Source organism: Anser anser (genome assembly GCF_964211835.1).
Source record: "Anser anser genome assembly, chromosome: 4".
In the NCBI taxonomy this organism is placed as follows: domain Eukaryota; kingdom Metazoa; phylum Chordata; class Aves; order Anseriformes; family Anatidae; genus Anser; species Anser anser.
The window spans coordinates 23,962,870-23,987,659 of NC_139724.1; the positions used below are offsets into that span (position 1 = coordinate 23,962,870).

The window sequence follows — 24,790 nt, forward strand, 5'->3', positions numbered from 1 at the left end:
GACTAATTGAAAGTCACTGTGAGATGTGCTTTGTGTTAAGCTACTGAGTTTTGGGTTGACTGCTGTATTGGTCTCTCGGGGTTCTCTGTCACAGGGATGTCTGGTTAGTGAATCACAAAGAAGTTTAGGCAGGAGACAAGTGCCAATGTGCTTAGCTGAGATAAGATACTATCTCCAATTGCATTCAGCAATAGATTTACAACTCTAACTTAATTTGAAAAATCAAGTTTCTCAGAGTTAAGAAATTTTATCTTGCATAAAGTCGTACAACAACAATGTAATGTGTCACTGTAAGTACGAATGTCAGATAAATATTCCAACTGTAGTTTCTAATTGATTGACATACTATAAATATTTAGGATTGATCAAAGGTACATCAATGGCAATGTCCTATTTTAGCATTATGCTCTACGTTGTAGCTATGATTTTTCCAGACTTAACATGTGCAAGAACTTCAAATGCACACTAGAAGTTGAGGCAATCTGGTCAAATATTAGACAATCTCACATAAGTGGCAGTGAGTAAAAAATCACTGAACAATACAAAACCACAAAAGCCTTTAGTCTCAGTATGCAAAGATTTGAATGCTCCATCCTTTGAAAAAGAAAAGTTGTCCATCCTTTGGTAGGTTCAAAAGGGATTTAAGCACCTGAGTGCAACACTTCAAGCTCTATGAGGATATCAGTACTTCATCTCAGGTGCTGCTTTCTAACTTTGTAGACCTCTGACATCTGTATGTGTTTCTCTTGCTAGAGTACATAAACCAAGTAACTCCTAGTCCTAGGAATTCATTAGGCCCTCAAGCTCTGTTCATTCTCTTACCCTTTTGACCTGAAGGCCGGATCCAACTGTTGTTCTAAGAGCATTCAAACATAATAAATGCTGCTCAGCATATGGCTAGAGTGAGTTTGTTGCACTTGCTTGTTCTAATCATTATGCCATTGTATGTGAAACATGAAAATCTATCTTCAAGTAGTAACTTGCCTGATTCTTTGGCCTCAGTGCTCTACAATAACATTTCACTCTTTATTCTTGTATAAAAAGCAGCAATTCATTTATACAAGGTGGAACAGTTTCAGCAAGAAACCTGAAGTGCTGAGGAAGATCTCAGATGAAGATCTGCTTCTTTGGAAAGGCAGAAGTAAGATTTCATGAAGATATACATCTTGGGATATATGTCCATTCCTATGCCAGTAATAGGCAGTACATGGTACCAAGCTTTTGGCAAGCTTTCTTTGAATATCAGGTGAGCTCAGAAAATAGGCTCGGTTCCTGAGCAGTTCACCAATACCAGGATATTAAAGGCAACTTTTTGGTGAGTAAAGAACATAGATTTCTAACATCAAGAATCTTTTATCACTGGGATTCCTTAAGTTCCCATCTATTAAATTTCCAAGTGTCTGTTTCCAAGGATGTTATAAAGACTTGTGAAGCACCACTGAATGATCAGGTAGGTGTTCCTTGCTCATAACTATGAAATGCAATTGAGTAGATACTACTCTCAAAGCATATATGAGACTGACTGCCACACTAGGCAGAACCGTTACCTCTATGCAGTCATGCAGTTTTAGGTCTGCTATCACCTGTTGTGTGGAGAACACCACAAATCTCATCCTTTTACACTGTTGACAAATGTGAATGCTTTTAATGAAGTTCTGCTTATGCTAGCAGCCTATTCATGGGAGAACAATTTAACCTCATTGTAATCTGAATAGTTAATCTTTCTTAGATCCAAGAATGTTTAGGGTACCTCAAAGGGTTACTGGGACAGTAACAGATTCAGAGCTACCAGGTAGCTTATAACTTTCTCAGGTAAGCTTCAGTGTAAGCTACCTGTAACATCAGTGTCAGAGCCTGAAGAGAAAAGTACAGTGTGATTTTTAAGGTGGCAGTCTGTAATTGCTGTGTATGCTAATCGTATGGCATAGCACATGAGAAGTGTTTCTTGATAGTTTCTTTGTAACTGTAAGAAGAGCTGGATTCATTAATTCTTACTACAGGGGATAAGTGGGAGCTGTTTTATTCAGACTGCAAAAGAAAAATATATATCTTTAATGTTGATAGTCTTAGGCATTATTTTAGGAGCCTTCAAAAATTCTGGAAAAAGTGTATTTTTTGCCTCTTATCAGTTCAAAAAGAAACTGTTATACTATATATATATATATATTCAATATATATATATATATTGAATTGTTCCTGAGCCAGGGAAGATAATTATGGGCAGTTGGCAGGCCCATAAAGAAATTATCATAAAACAGTTATGGCAAAAAATGGTTGTGAATGGGCATAAAGGACATTTGCAGGTCATTCCCATTTATCTCACAGTCTACTTCCAGTGCACAAGGTTTTTACTATTTGCAACAGCTAGGAAACAGTATTTTCAGACAGTATTCTCTAACTTAGGCACTCTCAATAAAGAAAGCTAAAGTAATAAAGCAAGATAAAATTTCCTGTTAAGAACAGCTGCTTTTAAAAAATAAAAATAAAAAAAAAAAATCTGCGGGTCTCATGGGTTTTGAGTAGAAGAGTGAGAACAAATCTGATATTTAATGCTGAATTTTCTGCACATTGAACATCAAATAGACCATAATAGTAGTCTATTTATTTGGACTGTAAATGTAGAATGAGGCAGAAAGAACGTAGATTCCTCAATCCTCAATGTATTTTTCTGAAAAGGAAAGGGATGGAGAGCGAATGGGAATCCCAGAGAGAGTTTCCAAGAAATTCTAAGTACAGTTGATTTTAAATACTTCAGGAGTAAGTTGGATGTAACTTTCACTTTCAAAGTTGATGTAGGCATGCTCTTTTGACACTTAAAAGCTAGCATGAATGGGCTGTGCATCAATCATCAGTCATGAGCAGGTGTGTGGTCTGCTGCAGGTTGGTAGCTGAGCCTGCAGTACTGCCATAGGAGCGGAAGCTGAGAGACTGGGGTGTGTGTTTTGTTTGCTGCCCAGTATCATTCTTGTTCCTAGGAAACAATGCCAACCTCAGTGAATTTTTCATCAGTAATTTCTTCAATCAAGCAGCCTAAGCAATCTGTAAATATAGATTGAAGATAATCACCTAAGCTATCATTAAAAGATTCATCTCAATCAGCAGAGACTGCTAGCTGATTGTCACCTGAAGCCTTGCAATTAACATGACTAGTATTTTTGACAGAATGGCTGAGTGTGGCTTGATTAATGGTGCTATCTCAGGAATTGCCTTTTCCAGTATTTATTACCATCAGAGCTGTCAGTCCTGCATACTGCATTATTTTGAAGAGACTTTACAATAGATACAGGTGAAAAGAAATATATAAGACGGGCTTTAGCTGGCCTCTGGAGATTTAAGTAACAATTCAAGTGTTTGAATTTCTTCATGTGCTTCATATATTGATTATAATAATAAATCAAAAATAAAGTTAATCCCCCTCGTGCAATCAGAGGCTTTAAACTGAATTTGAAATAAATGTACGTTAGGTAAAACCCCAAACTACATTGTGTAGAACAATGAAGAAAAAAAACAGTTGTTCATTTTGAGTTGCAGTGGTACCTAATATGTTACATTTGAACTAGCATCACATAGAGCTGGGATTTGCTAAATAAAGTTTTGAGTTTACAGTTAGTAATCTAACTGCTCCTTTTCAATGTCTCCTTTTGTGTTTGCACTATAGTTTCAGGGATTTTTGTTTTATTTTTTCCCCTGCCTGAATTCCACCTTCTGTTTCATCTCATAATTACTTAGATTGTGTAAATGCTAATATACTATCCCAATGCTGTGTTTGTGTCATTATAATTACTGTCCTAGTTTATTAAAACAAGTAATAATTAACAAAATATAAATAGCTGTAGTATTTGTATACCTGAACGGTTTTGTGGCAAGAGTATATGGTTTTTTTATGCTTATAGTTCTTTCTGCTTTGCTGTGTAGGAACAAGTAAGGCTTGAAGTAAAGCTTTACAGCCCAACTCTGCAGTGGGAGTCGTTACTTTGTCAGTATTGGTCCCTGTGGGAATCCAAGCTCCTTTAGTAGCCAACATCAGGGTTACATGCTTGATACATTCATACATAATACATAGTTCTGTTCTAATACATTCCATTATTATCGTTGTTATTTTTTTAAGAGGAAAACCTTTTTGGTGTTATTATGTACTTCTTTTGACTTCTAATTCCTTGTCAGTAGTATCATATCTTTGACAAAGATACAAAAGTTTTGTTTTGTAAGTTTCTAAAGTAATTTTCTGAAACCTCTTATTACTGTGAATTGCTTGTATTTTTTTTGTTGCTGCTACCCTTAGTATCTGACACTGGATTAACCCACTTAAAGTTTTCCTGAGGAATTTATGAAAATTCTTCACTTTTTTAATTAAAAATTAAATAAATAAATCATTTTTTGTTAAAACACAACTTTCAAGTGGCTGTAACTATAAATATTTCTATTCTGGTCTACTTAGATTCAGTTATTTTTTTAAGAAGAGCATTTGCTGAAAATCTGCTTTTATATGAAGGTTATTTTGTATTTGTAAAACCTTGTCTTATTGTACTGTTTTAGACTGAATAAAAATAAGCACATCCTATTTTTCTAGTGAAGATGAGATGAAGTGTAACGTGAGACATCAGACATCTTTCTAGGGGAAGATGAGAAGTATTGCAGTACTAACTAGTGAGTGAGGTTTGGAAAGGAGCTGAGAAGTGGCAAATACAGTACAAATAACATGAGCTACCAGAGAAAGCAAAGGGTAATCTACATATTCTGTCTATATGATAATGTAAAGAAAAATGATAAAGTGCATTTTTTTCTAATTTTTCTTTGCACAAATGGATTTTAATCATATTTGTATTTTTCATTATTGAAGGCCTTTTTTACTTTTATGCTGTTCATCTACTAAGCCCAGTATTTGCTTAAACGCCATTTCTCAGTTACAGTCAAAACAAATTACACTGCTACCATCAAGACCACTTCATGTAGAAGTACTATCCTTAAGAAGTACAACATGCAATCTTTGCCTTCAGAGTGGAACTTCTGCTAAATTGTTTGTGTTTTTTTTACTTCCACAGACTCTGCAATGCTGAGCCTGCATTTTATATTTTAAACTGGCTCTTAAGATGTGATTCAGATTTAAATTTGAAATTTAAATTTAACATTTCATTTATACTTTGTAACTTGAGTGTTTTTTGAGTGTTTTTCTAAAGACACTTCAAAACTTTCGTTTGTATATTATCTTGAAGTTCTAGAACATTATTAGATTGTGCTTAAATTTTAATCCCATTTTTTTCTTTTTGATTGAAACATTAGTTTTTTTTGCTGATATAGAAGTATTTGTACCCTGAGAAATATAGTCTAAATGATTTCATCAGAGTTTATACATTGTTTTTTCTCTGGTTCTTGATTAACATTGCATTAGGTTTAAAATAATATTATTTGAGACCAATATTCCCTTCTACAACTTAGCTTCTAGCCACTTAGCTGAAGCACCTTACAAATGCTACCTAGTTAGGTTAGGAGTACTAAAGCAGTTTATCCTCTGTGGTGCTGTATTTTGTTTTCTGGATAAAGCTCAGAGCACATTCTAAGTTTTCCCTGTTTCAAGTGTTCTTTCTCCTTTTCCACACTACAGTCTTGTGGCCTCTAACAAACTGATTTTTTCTTTTTTTTTTTTTTCATGTCAAATTATTGCTGTCACTATCATTATGATCAAGTATTTCCTGAACCAGAGAGAGAGGTTATATTTGAAGGAAACAGCCACAAAGAATTTCTAGGTTCAGTGCATGTGGAGGAAAATTAGTAGACATAAAACTGCTTAAGCTGTTTAAAAGAGCATAATAGATCTACCTGGTTTCTGCAGAAGGGTAGGCTGGATGGTCACTGTAATTCCTTCTAGGTCTAAAGACCTGTGAATATATTCCTTTAAGGGGAATTGGATTTTGTTAAAAATGCAATATATAGAAATGGATGTTGTTGTTGTTTGCAGGGAAAAATTACTATTCCTCCAAACTGACTGTGTTCCTGGATCCTGTGGTTGCAATATGGGCGTGGCTTCTACCCAAGTTGCGGCCTAGTGCAGGATGTATATGTAGTTTTCTTCAAAATCTGCATTTGCTCTGCATAAAATACAAACTGATGGAATACAAATGAGATCTTATCTGAAGATGAGACTCAAGCTGCTATGGTAAGGTCCACTTTGAGTATTTTTGGAGGTGGCTAGAGTCAGACAGGAGCATAGATCTGTCAGCAAAATTTATGCAAAGGCCAATTTTTAATCCAGTGAAGTGTGGAGTTGGATTTACCTCATAAACTGAGGTTAAACCCAGTTTAATCCGAGCTCAATATAAAGTATGGCATATTTCCAGCCTTTTCTAAATGGATTTTGTATGTATGTTTTGAATATTTAAGTGAAAATTGGACATAAACAACCGTTCAAACATTAAAGGAGTAAAAAGAAATACATGCAGGATATTAACGTAGTAGATGCTGAATTTAGGCTGTCATCAGCAAACATCAATACAAATGTAGCTGACAGCAAATAAAATCGCATAGTGCAGATATAGGAAAGAGTTTAATAGTTTTAAATCTAGCAATGGGATTTTGTTTAGAGAGAAAGAGGGCCTGCAGTTGCTGTGAAGTCCCTGAAAGACTGTGAAACCTTTTGATTCCATGTGAAAGATACTTAGCCACTAATGATGAACATTCATACTCGTATTCAGCAGATAAAAGGATGGCATCTTCCACTTCTTTGAATGTCCTCTTCCCCCACCAAGCTAAACCACTTATTTGTTTTCCATTCCAGAAAAATAAGTGAGAACCAGCACTGCATTTGCCAGAGTAAGGTGGATGCAGAAATAAATCTGTACATGAATAATAGTAACGCTCTGTAGTTACAACTGTGACGTAGTCATGTCTCAAAATTTGAGTGCATGTTTTGGGTGTAAACTTTTTTCTTAGTGAATTAGTAACATAAGGCCTTTGGTCCAGCCTTCAGTCTATTTGCTGAACTCATATTACCATCAAATGGTAGTTGTGCATGAACAGATTAAGAAAAATGCATGCCTTTAACAAATAGCTGGTAATAAAAGTAGTTTAAATAAGGATATAAAGGACTGAAAATGGGCATAATATCTCTTGATTCTAACCAGAATGTCACAATTGGAAAATAAATATTACTTTGAAAGTGAAAGAGTTACTCTTCCTAAATTTAAATAGTAATAGTAACTAAAGTGCTACCATAAAGCAGAAACTGGGTATGACATTAGCGCTTTCTAGGTTTACAATTTTTACTTCACATCTTGCGTGACCTTGATGTGATCCTTTAAAAACTGTTTTACATAGCGTCTTGGCTGTGTTCAAAAAGCTTTATGAGGATGGCATTGTTGTATACAAAACCAGAAAGTGTTTTCTGCACAGGGTTAAACACTGGTTTCTGTTACAAGTCATGCTGTCACACTTTGTAATGCTAATGTCTAAGAAAGCTCTCTAAAAACTGTAAGAGTATTTAGAAGCTAGCTTTACTAGAAGACTTTTCACTGTAGAGTGTTTCACTATAGAGGTCTTTTCACTAAACCCTTCTTTTTCAGAATGCATCAAGCCAAAGAATCTTATGTGAGCCAGTCGGTCCTGATGGACCACTTGTAACAGAGCCCATTTCCCGGCTGTGTACAGATACAGGAGGTTAAAGTAACAACACTCTCAGAACCCCAAGGGATCTAAGAATGACATTTTAAAATCATTCATAGTGGATTTCATGAGGAAAGAAATGATAAAAAACGTTTAGGATAGACAGTTCCTTCTTCTAGCTAGGGCTTTGTTATTTTTTTTCCCTCCACAGCTGCTTGTATGCAACACAAGCCATTAAAATGGGTAAGCAATATAAGAATCTGAAATAACTGTGTTCCATCATTTGCACTGTAATAGATAAATCGGAGGTGGGGGGGGACACCCCACACATTTGTAAACTACTAGGACAAACAGCAAAATCAAGACTTCTATCTTGAGCAAACACAAAAAGATCCTTTCAAGACCTGCTTACTGGTTTGACCCCTTGATTGCAGATCCTTTATAGGAGGTTGAGGGGGTGTCTATTCTGATATAAGTTTTCTTATTTGTAGGAGAGATATGAGATTATAATTAAATAATTTGTAGTCTTCATGTTGTTTAATGAAAAGCATGTTAGCATTACCTATGTAAAAGAACAGTTAAGCTCCCATTGACACTAGTATACCCTACCTTCTTGAGGTTTAGGGAAGACATAGCAGTCCAAAAATTGTTTGTATATTAATTTCTAAATTTTAAATTTTGTTTATATAATAAACATAAAGGTAAAGATACTCAGTGCAAGCCAAATATTGACAACCTTACACAGGTCTGGATCTTTCACTCTTCTATTTACTCCGTAAACAAAACTTTCATTATGCACTTAATAGCCCTGTCTTTCTGTATGGCTCCTGCCTTATTTCCTGTTTAAACTTCTTAAGTTTATTTTTTTAAGTTTCAGAATTCTTCTCAAATGTTTTGCACTTTATCTGCTAGCTTATGTCTCAAGGTCTTTTTCTGAGCTAAATATCCAATTTCTGAGACTACTCTTTGGCCAGAAGTTGTATCATCAATCGGAGACAATGCAGAAAGTTAGTTATTTAAAATAAAATTCAAGTTGAAATTTTTACTGTTTTAATAACGTAGATTATTTCTCATACATTTAAATTATTCAAACGTCAGGAGAAATGACTTGTTAAATAGATGAGCCAATGATCAGGACAAAATATTTTGTTTTAAACACTTTTCCTTAGTTTAGTCCTTAGTTTAATCAGGACAAACCATTTCATTAAAGGATTCAGATTTTACATCTTTAAAGGGTAAATCCAATTTATATATCACTGCTCCATTGTCCAAGTTAAATTTTCATATTGCTTATGCGTTCATTTATTTTCACATATATTGTAGAAATATAACAACATGGAAAGAAAAGTAACTGCAGTAGCTAATAAAAGTAGTTAATCCTTTAAAGCTTGTATGTGCTATATGTAAACAGTTACTCATTCACTTCTTGTCTGGCTGGTAAGATAACAGTCGGGCTTTAAGGGTTTTTGTTTGTTTTTGTTTTTAATCTTTGAAGTGTCAAAGTCAGAAAAAGTCATTTCAAGTCTCTGTTTCAGTGAGATCTTAACATTTGTTAAAGGCAACTGATCAAAAAGGGTTGTATTTCGTTTTGATTTTTCATGTTTAGCTGAACAACTAAAGACATCCAAATGCATGTAAAAATTATCAGACTATCATAGTAATGATTTGTACAAATGAGCAACTGGTTAGATAATTTTAAAGATTTAGATGTACAAGCTAAGCTGATGGTGACATACCATTGTAAAAACAAGTATCATATAAAAAGACAGCAATAAGTCAGTCTTCACCATGTGAAGTAGCTTGTTTTGTTCTCAGGTGGAGTTCTGTACCCCACTTTAAATAACAGGCTTCATGAAAGACATGCAAATAATGCATCAAACAACATAAGGATTATACTTTCTACTGTCTGATTAGAAAGATTACCTTCACATAAGATTTAATACTTGAAATGTGTAACAGGCTACTGAAGGGGGGAAGAAGAAAGCTGCCTCTGAATTTGTTGGCTAAGACACAAATTAACTGGTTTCACTTGCAGCATGGCACTGAAGATTTAAATTGGATTGAAGTTCCACAACTTTTTTAAGAAAACTGAATACTCTTTAAGGTGCTTCTAAGTCAGTACCTTCTTCCCTTATGCTCTCCTTCCCCCTCCCAAAAAAAAAAAGGAAAAAAAGCAATCAGTTGTCAAATTATGCAATGAATTCTGAAGTATTTACATGGACTGGTGGACCATTTACAAGAAATTTTTAGATTTGTTCCATCTCAGACTACTTTCCAGAAAATGACAACATTTTTCAAAGGAAACAATAATGGATGAGGCTATGGCTATATCTTCATCATAGTTTTATTTTCCTTGCTATCTACAGCCACGCTCCAAAGAACTGAAGAATTGTTTCCACTTTATTTCACAATTTAGTATATTGTTTACTGTTCCCCTTACTTCATCAAGGAGGGGTAAGATAAGCAACTGTAAAATGAGTTTTAACCACCTAAGGGATATGGCTTTATTACACATTTCATATGGACTAGGGAACAAAAAAAAAAATAGTAGCAGCCAGAATCAAATGTTATGGCAAAATGTGTAAGTAAAAAATCTGTGGAGTCATATTACTAATTGTGAGGCAGTTTTTGTCTGTTTTCCACATCCAGCAATGTCAAATTCAACTATGGTAAAATTTAAAGTGTACAGTCAGTTGCTGTTTCATTTTGAGCTCTGAGGAAGTAAAGCATGAAACTGTATTAAAGTAGTAAATTTTATTGACTTATTAAATACATGTTTACATTTATTAAAAAGTTACCAATTTAAAATATGAATTTGTTTTAAGTTACCCATTCCATACACTTGGAAGTTTGCAGTGCTGACAATGCAGTGACATTTATTTGAAAGAAGAGAACAGTTCAATTATTTGACTGGAAATATAACACAGTATGTCACAATATATTGCAAGATATTTATTCCAAAATAGTAGGTAGCATACAAGCAGTGTTTAATTTTATTTAAACTTTAAAATTAACTGTTTACAATTGCTCTTTCCCAATCTTTTTTTTTTTTTTTTTACTGTTACATGCTGTTATGGGAGCTGTTTTTAGTAATTAACCCATGAACAGGGAAAAACAAACAAAACTAACAACAAAACAGAAGTGGTTAGGAAAGCTGTACACACTTAAAACATCCTGAGGAACTGGTAACTAAAACATCAGCATCAAGGGATAACCTGCATAGCTGACTCATTTTTTGCCCACTGGAAAAAGCTGCACTGTTTTTCCTTCCCAAAAGGGCAAACAAAAAAGTTCTTTCCATTATTGGGACCAATCTTCAGCACTGCCTTGATAACACAGCGCTTGCCATGGTTACAAAGGGGAAAATGCAAGTCTGCCCACTGCAAAAAGAAACAGTTTTTAGACACAGTTATAGTGTACGGAATGGCTGTGAGTTTTGTATTTTAAAATTAGCAATGGAGATAGATCTACAGCGGAGACCTTAGCAGAAACTCCCAGTACTTAATATAGTTTGATCTCTTCTGTGATCAGTGATTTTAGTTTTTGTGTTTTTTTTTTTTTCAACATTAAGTATAACTGCATGCATTTTAACTGCTGTTAAATATTGTAACAAGCTTTCTAAGTTTACTTGATGTTAATGCAGAGTTTTCTTCAAATTAAGGCATGATAGTCATTACTGCCTTGAATTCATCTGTTATCTACCTGTTGGCAGGTCTCTTGTGAGACCCCATGTGGAGTACTGCATTCAGCTCTGGGGCCCCCAGCACAAGGACATGGAAGTATTAGAACAAGTCCAGAGGAGGACCACAAGGATGATCAAGGGGCTGGAGCACCCCTCCTATGAAGACAGACTGAGGGAGTTGGTGTTTTTTAGCCTGGAGAAGAGAAGGCTCGGAGGAGACTTTATAGCATCCTTCCAGTACCTAAAGGGGGCCTACAGAAAAGCTGGGGAAGGGACTCCTTGTCAGGGAGTGTAGTGACAGGACAAGGGGCAATGGCTTTAAACCAAAAGAGGGTAGTTTTAATTTAGATATAAGGAGAACATTCTTTACTTTGAGGGTAGTGAGGCACTGGAAAAAGTTGCCCAGAGAAGCTGTGGATACCCCATCCCTGGAAGTGTTCAAGGCCAGGCTGGATGGGGCTTTGAGCAACCTGCTCTAATGGGAGGCATCCCTGCCCATGGCAGGGGGGTCAGAACTGGATGATCTTTAAGGTCCCTTCCAACCCAAACCATTCTATGATTCTACCATCCAGTTACACACATCCACAGCAAGGAGCTGTGGCTACTTGAAGCTATGACTGTGCAATGGTGGAAACAGTTGTCCAGACAGAATATAGCATGTGTATCTATGGAGGCTTTCAATATTTTGGCTAGACAGAGACATGGCTGATGTCCAGATCTAGAGTTTGCATCAGTCTTACTTCAAGCAAGATACTGAACTAAATGAGTTTTACAGGTACCACCATTTCTACTATGAATCTGTCTCACATCACATTGAAGCAGATTAAGAATATTTGCACAAACAGGTACCTCCTCAGCTGTAAGAGGAGTAATTGAAATAAAGCTATGATTATGCTCTTAGTTTCAATTCAGTGTGCAGAACTATTTATGACCTCAAGCTTTCAATGGATCATATATATTCACAAGTACAAATTATTAGGTTGAGGTGGCTGCATGAAACAAGTGTTTGAATTAAGCAAAAAACAGTGAGCAAGCTTACTTAATAGAATACAGATCCTGAAGTCTCATACTTACTTGAAAATAGTCGCACCGAGTTTCCATGGGTAGAGGACAGGTGTAAAACTGCCTGCCTTTGTTTTCTCCATCCTTTCTCACAACTCTGAGGCTGCAGAGGCGGTTGTGTTTACTGCAATGAGGATGGCCCATCCTTATCATACGATTATCATCTGTTGTATTAACTTGAGGTTTGCTGTAATGACAGATTACAATATAACTTTTGAATTACGCAGAATTTTCCTACCCTCTTTACTAAAAAGTTACTTCAGTGCTCCAAATCATATTCTGACAGGAAGTAATCCAGCTGAGGGGGTGGAATACTGTTCTCTGAATGGGATCAAGTTTCTTCCTTCATCACGATTGAGATAGAGATTATCTGAATGCAATATACAAGGCTTTATTTAAAAATGGTAACATGAAAAAGAAGATTATACTCCATAAATGTGTCTTTGTCTAAGCTTCAACTTAGAAATTGTATGTTCGCTATGTCTGGAAGACTATAGTCCTGTGAACATCAAAGTTTTTGTCTAATACCTCATTAAAACATGGATCCCCACCCCTTAAAAAAACATTTTCCATTATAATTTTTTTTTTAATGTTTAAGTTGGTGACTGGTAGTAACTAGTTATCACCTGTTATTGTGATTGATGATGTCTAATTTCTTCTTTGCACTCCCTCTTATTCTCATTTATCCTACCTACATCCTTTCTAGTCCTCTACTGAGGCAGCAAGGAGCACATATATTTATACACCCTAACTTTGCTAGCTAGCGAGATCCTGTTTCAAAACTGGTGCCTCAACAGTGCAAGAAATAACTTCTGTATTTCAGAACAGACACATGACCAATAATTTTGTAGCATAACATGAATATCTTTCACATTCACCCTGCATTATTTACAACCACAAGTGACATCTACCATTTACTCCCATTGCAGCTGTGTATGTCTGCCCAAGTTTTCCTTGACAATCCTAATGGGTTCCCTAGTTAAGAGAAATGTGAGAATGTGCCTGAATAGGGGTGTGTAGCTAAAATTTTGGGATGGGTGAAGCGTTGAAGTAATTATATATATAGGATGGGGAGGAACATTAAAAAAAAAAAAAACAGAGATGGGAGGTTCATCAAGCTACCTTGAACAGAAGCTTGTATCATGGAAAAACGTTGAAAATTGCTAGCTGACAAATAGCTTTAGTTAGAATATATCATTCACTTACTTTCCTTATGGTATGAGAATTCACACATTTTAAATGAGATAGCAAATTCGTCTTCAGTGCCTCTAACTTAACTTTTAGATAGCTTACACATTTTAGTAGTCTTCCTTTCCATCATAGACCCATTTCATTTTAGGTTGCAATTAACAAACATACTGGGTATAATTGTTTTTGCAAATAATGAAAGCAAAAAAGATTCTTGTTTTTAGACAGGGGAAACAAGTTAACAATCAAGACAGAAAGGATAATCACTTGTCTAATAAGTACTTTAGAAAGGGACATCAGTTTACATATTTGTCATCTTTCACAAGGGCTTCAAGACCTCTCCAAGCAAACAGCAACTACAGTGCTAAGGCAAGCAGTGACTGGACAACTCCTTGGGTAGAACTGTATTAGTTTACCTATTAGAGCTAAACTATTTTGTTCTATGGGAATATCTGAACTATGAACTGTTTAATTAACAGCAGTACTGGCCAGATGCCAAAACCAGGACTTCAACAACAGCCTAGGTCTTTCAGTGCTTTTGAAATCATAGTAGTTTTAGTTACTCACAAGTAAGTTACCTCTGGCAGAAATCCAAAGACCACAGTGTGTGAACCTTACAACACAATGTTCCATTAATCTTCAGGGATAAAGATAGTTTATCGGATTATAAAAAGACTTGTTCACATTTTAGAATACCTACCCACTTGCTACGTCGTATTGGTGAACAGAAGGTACATGATGAGTTTTCTGCTTTTTCTTTATGGGTTTCAGAGAGAATGGTTCCTGATAGGAAGGTGAAGCCACATCAGTTACATTTGTTGAGCTGTGCTTGTCCATGCTTCTTCCTGACTGGTAGACATTATTGTGGATCTGATCACAATTGCTTTTTGGACCAGCACACTCAGAGCATCCATCAGATATTTGGTTGTCATTTTTCAAAACTACTTTGTTACCAAAATCTGTTAAGACAAGAGTTGTAGTTCCAAATGCAGCTCTCCTATTGATCTTTATTTCTGTGCTTGGTTTTCCAAATTCATTACAAGGGTACTTCATGAGGTTTATGTTAAAGGCTGCAGAATCTCCAGCATTCTGTGTCTCTGGGACTAGAGGAAAATAAGTTATTAATTATAAGCCATCTGTGTAGAATAATAAATCATATTTATTACCTGTACTTATAACTCATATGGGGAATGAAAGAGTAAGTTTACTATGCCATCTTGAAACATCTCAAAACCTGTCATAGATTAGCTGTAGAACCAAATTTCTTTCCTTACAAAAGCTCATGTACTTTGGGAGTCATGTACAACATACACTTCAAGGTAACATTACTATTGTCTGAATAGGATCAGAAGTGAAGAGTAATCTGTACATGAAAGCTATGAGACAATTAACTATACAAAGTGGAATTTAGCACAGACACTGCAATTAAAATATTTAGATTTTTCAAAATAAACCCTTATAATTCCAGTGCGAGATTGCAAAGTATGGTAGCTCTAACATCAATACATCATCCCTTTTTAAGTGTTGTTTTAAAATTGACATAAAAGGAATATTAATATGTTTGGTTTTCTACTGCTTTCACAGTTCCTATCCTTTCCAAACACAATGCGGATTCAAACTTCTTGATCCCTCATTGTAAGAGGCTTCAGAAGCAAGAAGTTCAGACATATATTTTGCATTTGTTTCCTGACCTGAACAGTAAGTTTCTTCATTGAATCAGAAGCCTGCACCATGGGCAATCATCATCAAACAAACTAGGGTTAATATATTACTGTAATCTTTCCTCAAAAAGGGTGAAAAGAAAAACATGGAGTTCCTGTGTGCAATCTTTTTTAAGTAACTGTGAAGCCACAGTGTTCAAGAATAGACTACTTTCTTTTCTACCATCTCCAGGGAGCATCTCTGTACGTCTTCCCTCCATCCATGCAAACAAGAAGGAATTAACCAGAAGAAAAATGGGTAGATAAGGTATACACGGTGGCACACTCTCTAGTACCAAAGGCATTCTCATTCAGAAACAAAGTAATAATCCCTAGAATTTACTGTGAATACTACCTGTGTTCAAACGTTTTTTATTTTGCCACTGCTGCACACAATGAAACATATTGGTTTCAGTGAATCAGACTGTTTAAGAAAGGAGTTTGGCCTTGTACTTAGCAAAGGAGCAAAGAAATTGAGATGTAATGGTAAATAGTTATCTTTGTCTACAGAATGAATAATTTTGGCTGGACGGCCAACAGCAAACTTTACATACCACGAATTCTGTCCTCAAATTCAGACATTTCTACTGACAATAACTAATTTTAGAAACAACAGAAAAGCCAAAAAAAAAAAATCAAAGGTAGAGAAATCTCAACGTCTGGAAAGAGAGGTAAGAAAAACTGTGTTAAAAAGTCTCAAATACCACTCCTGCAATGCAAAAATAAGTTACTAAATAAATAATAAAAAAGGAATTGTTGTAACTGTATTACACTAAATCCAACAGATCTTCAAAATTCAGACCTACTTGCAGTAATTGCACATACTTAAAGAAGTGAAAGAATACAGAGCTCCTCTTCAGACAGAAAACAGGTAGAAAGTCTGTCCGTTACCCCTCTTATCGCTTCTTAGTATCTAAATTCCCATACAGAAATCTGGACAGAAGTTGACATGTTACTCATTCCATCCTCAAGGTCTCTCAAGGACCTCTAGGTCTCATTCACAGCTGCTTCTGCCCACCCACAGGTCTAGAGAGTAGCACTAAAGCTCCAGGGTATAAACAATAAATGCAGTTAAGTCCAGAATCATCCTTACTCTGTACTCAGAGGAAAAAAAATTAGCCCCTGAGAAACCAAAACATTCCTTTGGAAAGGGTACCAACGTATATAGTCCCCTACTGTTTTTGTTCACATGGAAGAATGATAATTACTTTTCTGCCCCCTGATGATTTCTCTGTCAGACATCTACTGCCAACTTCTAATGATTTTAATAAGAGTTTAAAGCGTGGTATTTTGTCTCACTCCTTGCCCCAGCAATAACAAAGGATTACCCTGGAGGCTTGTCTATAGAATCGCCACCTGCATACAAAGCTGGAAGGCAAGACGCTTTCAGGGTTGAAGACAAGACAGTTTCCATGATTGTCTGTGTAAAATTTTCCCCAAATCTGACTAAGTTAGCTAAAGTTACATTAATACATTTCACACTAAGGCACTTCTACAGTTCTGTAGTTTGAAAATCTGCACCAAACCCACAAACCCTCCTTTCTCCCCACTCCCCAGTACAGGCTCTAGACAACCTTTCAATACCTTCAGGCCTTGAAGTCAAACAGGCATCACAAACTTCAGCAGAAGGCTTGTTTATTAGGGTACAGCACATACACGTCCACTCTTCTTCACATTTCTGAGCTACGTGTTCATTAGAACATGACCCCCTGCCATATGCCCAGCCAATTAGGCTATTTCTAGCTGGCAGTTTGCTGTGAAACAGAAGAATGATGTTAGTCCTTTGTGACGTTTCCTCTACAAATTACCTTACACCACTACGCGCAGGAAAGCATGGGGCTAGAGAATGAGTAGTACAGTGTTATACCTGCCTATCATAGCTTGGACAGCATGTCATGATAAGTGTTTGATTTTTTCTTTACCTAAAGGGCAAATCTTTCCCAATGCTGTAGAAGTAACACAAATAAAAATATTCAATCTGATATGGACAGAAAGTTAGTAATGAACTGATACACTAAAGCACAATGTCCAGCCTCTCTCAAATTCCTTATCATTTTCAAGTAGGGCAGCAAGAATTTGGCAAAAAAGGACAACTGTTTCAGTACACTCCCACCATCCCTTGTACAGAACGCTTACTAACAAATACATTACTGAATGAAGAACTGTTCAGAAGCTGAACTACAGACAGCCACACTATCTAACAAACATTTTGGCTCTTGCTTAAATGGCACCCGTTAAGGCACTTTGTTATTGTTAACAGTCAACAAAATTGAAAACCTTAAAGTTAGAAAGTCTTTCTTTTGTGACACTATTTTGTGATTTACTTTTTTAAACACTTAAGAGCCTGTTCAGATTTAAGAATTTTCTTTCTTTTTTGTGCTCTTTTCTTCTCATCAGAGTCTATAAACATCCTTGCTGTAACTGATGAGCTAAAGTTGTACTGCAAATACTTCTATAAACTTGATCTGTAGTTATTTTCCTGTAAATTTCCTGTAAACCCCTCTGTTGGTACATTTATTTAGAGTCATAGTTACTCTTTCACAGTCACTGCATGCTACAAAGGACTAATTTTGTCATACTATTCAAACGTTGTTAGCATGTTAAACGTAACACGAACTTATCAGTTCAGTAACATTTATGTGAATTGTGACATTCCTTAGACTTACCATTTATTCTGTAATCATCACCCTCCTTAACAGGCCAGATTTCTACGGTATGTTTTTCTCAATGGTATGGATATCTGCTATCTACCACAGTTCTTCCACAACAGGAAAGATATGGAGGCTAATAAGAACGTTGACATACCAGAGATACTGTGCTGTCAAGTTAGAATAGACACAGTACCATTCAGCAAAATACTGGGGGGCTAGATAACAAAATAGCTGAACTAGAAGTATTAAAAATGGATATTTTTACATAATTAAATCATTTCTACTACTGAGCTATCAAAAATGCATTACCAGACTGAATATATTCAGTATGTCTCTTTTTGCAGTACAATTCTCATTCCTCCTTTTTGGGTTTGATGAAATATAGGAAAACAGTGTATTTTAAATATTCAAGGTACATTTGAATTTGATGAAGTAGCTTATAATGGGTGCTTTCTTCATTTTCTCAGTTGAGCAAAATCATAAAGCTACTGGACTTGACCCAGGAACAACTGAGTTAAATTCTACTGTTTATGAACCGTAGCAAGTCAGTTTGATCTCAGGGCCTGCTTCTAGCCTTCAAAGGTGAAAAGCTTGGAATGGCAGATAAGCCACCTGAAAGCTAAATGTACTTTTATGTGGTAATAGTTACTGCATAATAGAAAACAGGGCAGTAGAACAGTGATCTGACCATTAGGATGAGGACAGCATTAGAAACATCTTTCATTTTACAGCTACCATTACCACATCTGTGATTGAAGTACACCATTGTTTGTTTGTTTTCAGAAAACCCCTACTTGTTCTAACATGGACAGAAAAAGACATTTTTTCCCCTGCATCATTTTCTAGTTATCTGACTCAATGGAACATTGCCACCTTCCTAACATTGTGCAAAAGATTTCTCATTAAAACTTTCAGAAAAGACAGCAGATTGGGGTTATCAGCATGTGAAATATTTATCTTCCAAGCTGGAATTTTGAATGTTTGATCTGTACTGAGAGATGATTTTCAAGCTCTAAGCAAAATCCCATCAACCATCTGAATCTTGAAAGAAGACAGAGTGGGGGTGGCAGAGAGAGAGTTTTGTGTGTTCTGTAAATCTTTTCTAAATATATACATATACACACACACACACTAATGAAGACAAAGTTTTTAAATTGAAGTAGTGTCTCACATCAGATTGACAGAGCTCAATATTAAAAGGCAAGATTCTGAGGCCTCAGATGAACATTTTCAAGAACAACTTAGGTGTGGAAGAGTCTGCAATCAAGGTGCTTTTGAAACTTTTACCTTTTGCCCCTCTGTGACATCAAATACATTTTGTGCTTTTCTAAAATAAAAGGAAGAAGGCTGCTGCTAGCACAATTTATGTGGAACTGAAAGTCTCTGTGGCACACATGTAGTAAAAGCTTTCCAAAACTGATGAGGAAGAAAAGTCCTAAGCTCTACAGTATTTGCTGCACTTTGAATTTACTTTTTTAGTTTTCATCAGTGTAACTCTACAGCCAGAAAAAAAACTGCATTGATGCACAGTTGTCTAGATATTCCTGGACTGAAGAGGTCTTCCTATGAAAAGGAAGAGACACAAAAATTCCTACCTTCCTTAAGCCATTCAACTCTTTTCTGTGTAAATATCCAAGCCTATTATAACAGCAACAACAGGGGGCAATTTCTCCAGAAGCAGTGAGTAATTTTGAGTATTCTGAGTTGTTTTTATGATTTCCATATTTGATTAGAGCACCAGCTAGTTCATAAGAGAAGGGGCTTTTGAAAGAAGTATTCTAATCAAGGATTTAACCATTTAAAAATAACAGTGGCCAAAACATTTTTCTTTCATAAACACAAGTGAATTTAGATATAAAATGGACATTGGTTTGCATGCATCCATTTTATTTGCTATCCATTGTTACCATAACAGCACTTTGAGGCATCAATGCCTAAGTGTTATAAAGTTACCTCATACCTAACGTTGACAAGCTGGGGATCAGCCTTTTGACATTGAGAGCAGAAGTAAGTCATCCTGTTGTTCTGTCCTAAACGACACACAGTGATTTTCCCATTGCACTGACCGCAACTTCGGCACCTGTATACTTTGTAGTGTTTGTAGAGTGGAGATCCAGTTTTGCGGCACTGAAAATGGAACATTTAAAACCCAAGTTACAGACCCAACATAAATTATGACAACCTTTCTACAGTTCATCTGAAACTAAAATAATAATAAAAAAGCACCTATGTAAACCAATCACTTAATGACTAAACAAAGATATTGAAGGCAAGCTCATAACAGCGATTGCCTGTATCTCATCTTCTTTTATGGAAATAATTGACATTAAATCTGGCATAACAGGATCTGGAATTTTCCACATATTGGAATAATAGACAGAAAAAAAAAATCACAAAAAATGTAGTAGCATGGCATAGGCAGTTATATGCTAGGGTTCCCTTGAATTCAGATGGATCAGCTAAATCTGATTCAGCACCAGTCTTCTTTGACCAGGCGCCTGCGGGAGTGTTTTTGGAGAGCTCATGAGCTCCATTCAATGCAGCACAGAAAAACAAAAACAAAAGAAACAAAAATATCCCTACCACAGAGCCAGCTCAGTCCTGATGATACTACAATCTAGATTTTGGGAAGGCAGATTGACCTGAAGAACTGTGCAACACAGATGTATTCCAGAGATTCTGTAGGAATCGGCTTGAGCCCAGTAAAGGTGCTCAGCTTCATCTTGGCACTGGTCACACTGGTGACCAAAACCGCTTGTGAAAAGCTGCTTGGCACTGTGGCAAGCGCCTCTGGATCTGGCAGAAAGTCATATTAAAGTCAGTATAGTACAAGACCAAAGGGCAATGACCTAATGAGCTCCCAGAGGGCTGATGAACAGGCACATTTTAGGAGACAATTCATGTGGAGTCAGCATAGACATACTCCTGCTAAAACTGGCAGAAAAACAAACAAACAAACAAACAAAAAAAACACAATAGCCCAGCAGAGCTGCAGCCGGCTCTGCAGAGCCACAAGAGTTTCTGCACCACAACTGCACATTCTCAAGCACAGCTTAAACAATCACAACTGGACTAACAACACCAGCCCAGCTCTGGCAGGGTTCAGTATCTCCCCCTCCATAAGACAAAGACTCTTGGAGCTTCCTCAAAACACAGGTGTCTGAGCACAGCATATTTGCTTCTGCTGTGCCCATATTGATCAGTCTCAGTGAATGAGAACTGCTTCTGCTTTTGACTATACAATCCAGTAGTTCAATCAGAAGGAATTATGGATGTATGGCATGAATATTCACAAGCAGTTTGCTTTTTTGTAGATTTCTCCTTAACATTTACGTTAGTTTCTTATTAGTAGTTTCATCCCATTTGTTATTTGAAAAACAGACATAAGCAACAGCTTATTACAAGAACAAGATCCCAAGATCTTTTTATCTGTAAGGTGTTAACACATATAATAACATGGTATGATTACTACAACAATTACAGTATAAGAACATTATACAAAAAATGATCAAGCACTACTATTCTTATTAACCTATTTTCATTATGCTTTTATCTTTAAGAGGCTTTGGGGGATTATCTCACCCTTTAAAAGCACTTGACTGGTGAATAGTTGGTAGATACAGGTTATCAAAGTATAAGATAGGTAGACTGAGCTACAAAAAGTTCAAATTGTTTGTTTATTGTCAGTCTAAAATCCTGTGACACATTCAAGTCTTCTAGTATTATAAGTAGATGCCAACCTGTTTGCTTGTCTCCTTACCAGTCAAGAATGGAAAATGAAAAGATTTCCCTAGCCAACAGACTAAACACTACTCTTCAGTGTGTTGGGGGAAAGCAGAAATTTAGGTAGACTATTAAACAAACTACATTTTTAACCTCTACGATTGAAAGACTGTATTATGTTAAGTGCTTTCCTCTTAGTCTACCAAAAAACAAGTTTCTGTCAACACTAGCTCCTTGCCTTTCATGAAAAATATGAGAAACAATCATTACACAGTTGCTGTTCAATTCTGTGCATGCAGCTTAAAGAAAAAAAAGAAACAAAACAAAAAAAATACATGCAAGATTTAGGTCCACTTCTCTCTTTCGGAAAGATAAAGAGCAACCAGAAATTATAGGGTTTACAGGGGAAGAAATGAAATCCTGTTGAAGAGTTACGGCAGTAGGGAAAACCTTGAGTTTATTTCACTTCAGCTGCCAAAAAAGGTTGCTTCAGCTAGAGGAAAAAATAGTTAGAATTCACAACCTATTTACTCAAATAGATATACTTTCAAGTTTCATAAAAGAAGCTGCATGAACTGAATTATCTTCATACTTCCCTGGGGTGACCTCTAGCTCCCAGTTTGAAGAGTGACCTTATCTCACCTTAAAAGCACATGCTTAACCTACATCAATTCTGACATGCTCAGAGCGACGTTACAGCCCATGTAAAGCAAAACTGTGATGAACTGGCCCTCTGGCAACACGTATGTCTTCTTGCTGCAACTGGGCCAACATTCTGCACATTCTTACAGTCTAGAGACTCTACCTTTCATCATTTGACAATCTGCAATTAATAAAGAACATTTAAAACAACACTCCTATTCACTGAAACACTTGTTGCATCTTTTTACAGTTTCCACTAGATGATCAAATACAGTTGACATGCTGGAGTCAAGTTTTGGAGGTTTCTCAGGAATGGGTGTCCATACCTTATAAAAAAGCAGAGTAAAGTCATGTGTCATTTTCACCAAGTGATGTATCTGCTCATCTGTCAGTTGGCAAACCTGTAAATGAGACAGGCATGATTTTCACAATATTGTTAAATGACAATAGTAGAAAGATGTATAACAACAGGCACTCCAAACACCTTCGGTTGATGTGGAATTGCATTGCATCCTATTATGACGACTTCTTTGACTTCACATTTTATACATACATAATTTATATAATTTTAATATATATATATTGAAAAAAAAACAGTAAAATATTAGTCACATTCTACACTATATAAACTCATTCTGTGAATAGCAAACAATGTACTTTGCCTCAACCATGCAAAACATTGACTAAAAATTTCAGTGGTTGATCTTTTATTGACCTAATAGTTCCTGATCACAGGAATCATATGGAGTTAAACACTCTTAATTACCTTTTAATTTCCCTGTGGATTTTATAAAACCTACCTATCATCAGAAACTCTTCCTTGTGAGAGATCTTCAGGAAGAATGCTGGAGACCGAGGCATCACAGCTAAAGAGATGTATCAACCATATTTCTGTTATGAACTCAATTTTTAAGTCACATTTTAATTTCCTGTGCCATCTCAAATTGCAGATACATACTAATGCACTTTGATTAGTATCTAAGGATGAATTAAGCACTGAAACAGTTTGTCCAGAGGGGCTTTGAAATGTCACCTGATGCATTTTTATTTTTATTTTTAAACTCTTCTGGATAAGACCCTAAGCAATCTGATTTACCTCAAAAGTTGGTCATGCTTTAAGAAAGACACTGGACTAGATAACCTTCCAGATGTTATTAAAAATGGGTTGGAAACAAGATATGCTAGAGAAACTTGATTAACAGATGCCTCCATAGTTTCAGTAGAACTTGCATTCATATTCCACAGAAATCAAGCATCAGTAAGGTTAAGGAGGACAGTTCCATGGTTCATTTCTTGTTTTAATTAGTATGTTCAACAACAAAAGTGAGATTCCTATCCTGTTATTCTTGACTATTGGATACACAAGTAAGCTGCAGCTCCTATTGATGTAAAATTTTAATTCAGATGAATCAAATGTAGAATCTATGCAATTTTTGAGTAACATCTTGATTTGAGAAATCAAGACCCAAGACTCATTTTTATAGGAATACTTAAATATCAGAACTTATAAACAGCTGAGAATGCACCAATGAGCCTCCTCAGACCTAGATGAATATCCACTCACTTCAAATGGATAGTCATCATATCCATGGATGTCATCATACAGCTCTAGGAAAGAATAAAATCTAGACTGATCCTATGAAGAACTTTAAGAAATATTACATATAACGAAACTCTCACTATTTTCACCTGCTTTCCTTTACATTCTATATAATCTGTCTGTTTTGCTAACATCAGACTTGTTTTCAACATGCATGTTTGAGGATTTTTACCAAAAAAGTATGGTAAACAATGGCAGAAAAGCACACTATGCCAGCTAGCAGGAAAGTAAGTGGAGGAGACAAACAACTATACCACATACTATTTTGGGTAGTAAATGAGCAAAGTACACCTGAGCATTCTTCACTTTATTTATGGGCTGTCAATTGAAAGGAAGCACAACATGATGCCAGACAAGGTCAGTATTTGAAAGTTAAATGAACTCCCTAGAAAAGAAGTTTCAAGCTGTAGGACTGAAGGCATGGCTTCAACAAGTATGTCCAACTTAGGAGACAGGAGCAACTGCAACAGGTTTGAAGGAAAGACATGACAAGTATCTCCAGTTATAATGATAAAACTGGAATTTCAGTGCCTTGGAATAACTTAAGAAATGATAGGTGAGAAAACAAAGGAAAATAAGATGACAAAACATTATATAAATGTGTATTTACATTCCTAATACTTGGGTGTCATTAAGAACAATCTTGGTACAGTCCACCTACTTTAACAGCTGGATGAAGACCGCTGTCAAACAGTGCTTCATTTTTTATGATATTTCCCACTCCAGGTAATACTGTTTGATCCAGTAACACATCACACAACATGCGGGTTTTCTGCTGCTTAATCTCACTTTCTGCTCTTAATAAGCTAAACTTCGGAGAGCAGACATCCAAGCTTTCCATCATTCTCACTTTCTGCTCACTCTCTGCTGCATTTCTGGAAGAGAAAAATAAACTTATATATAATATATATATTATATATAAGAAGATAGATAGAGAAGACAGACA

The 24,790-nt window shown here is 35.9% G+C and overlaps 1 protein-coding gene across 2 annotated transcripts in view; it reads right to left on the reverse strand.

Moving 5' to 3' along the window:
- Positions 1-10,335: 10,335 nt before the first annotated feature.
- Positions 10,336-24,790, reverse strand: part of NEIL3 (nei like DNA glycosylase 3) — a 52,216-nt gene continuing 37,761 nt past the window's right edge. For both annotated transcript variants that reach the window (XM_083835342.1, XM_083835341.1), the window contains exons 4-10: positions 24,506-24,719; positions 22,571-22,645; positions 19,840-20,006; positions 16,813-16,982; positions 14,229-14,631; positions 12,353-12,527; positions 10,336-10,976 (exon numbers count right to left, since the gene is read on the reverse strand). In XM_083835342.1, the coding sequence (XP_083691468.1) occupies positions 10,800-10,976; positions 12,353-12,527; positions 14,229-14,631; positions 16,813-16,982; positions 19,840-20,006; positions 22,571-22,645; positions 24,506-24,719 (1,381 nt within the window). In that variant the 3' untranslated portion in view covers positions 10,336-10,799. The remainder of the gene's footprint in view (positions 10,977-12,352; positions 12,528-14,228; positions 14,632-16,812; positions 16,983-19,839; positions 20,007-22,570; positions 22,646-24,505; positions 24,720-24,790) is intronic.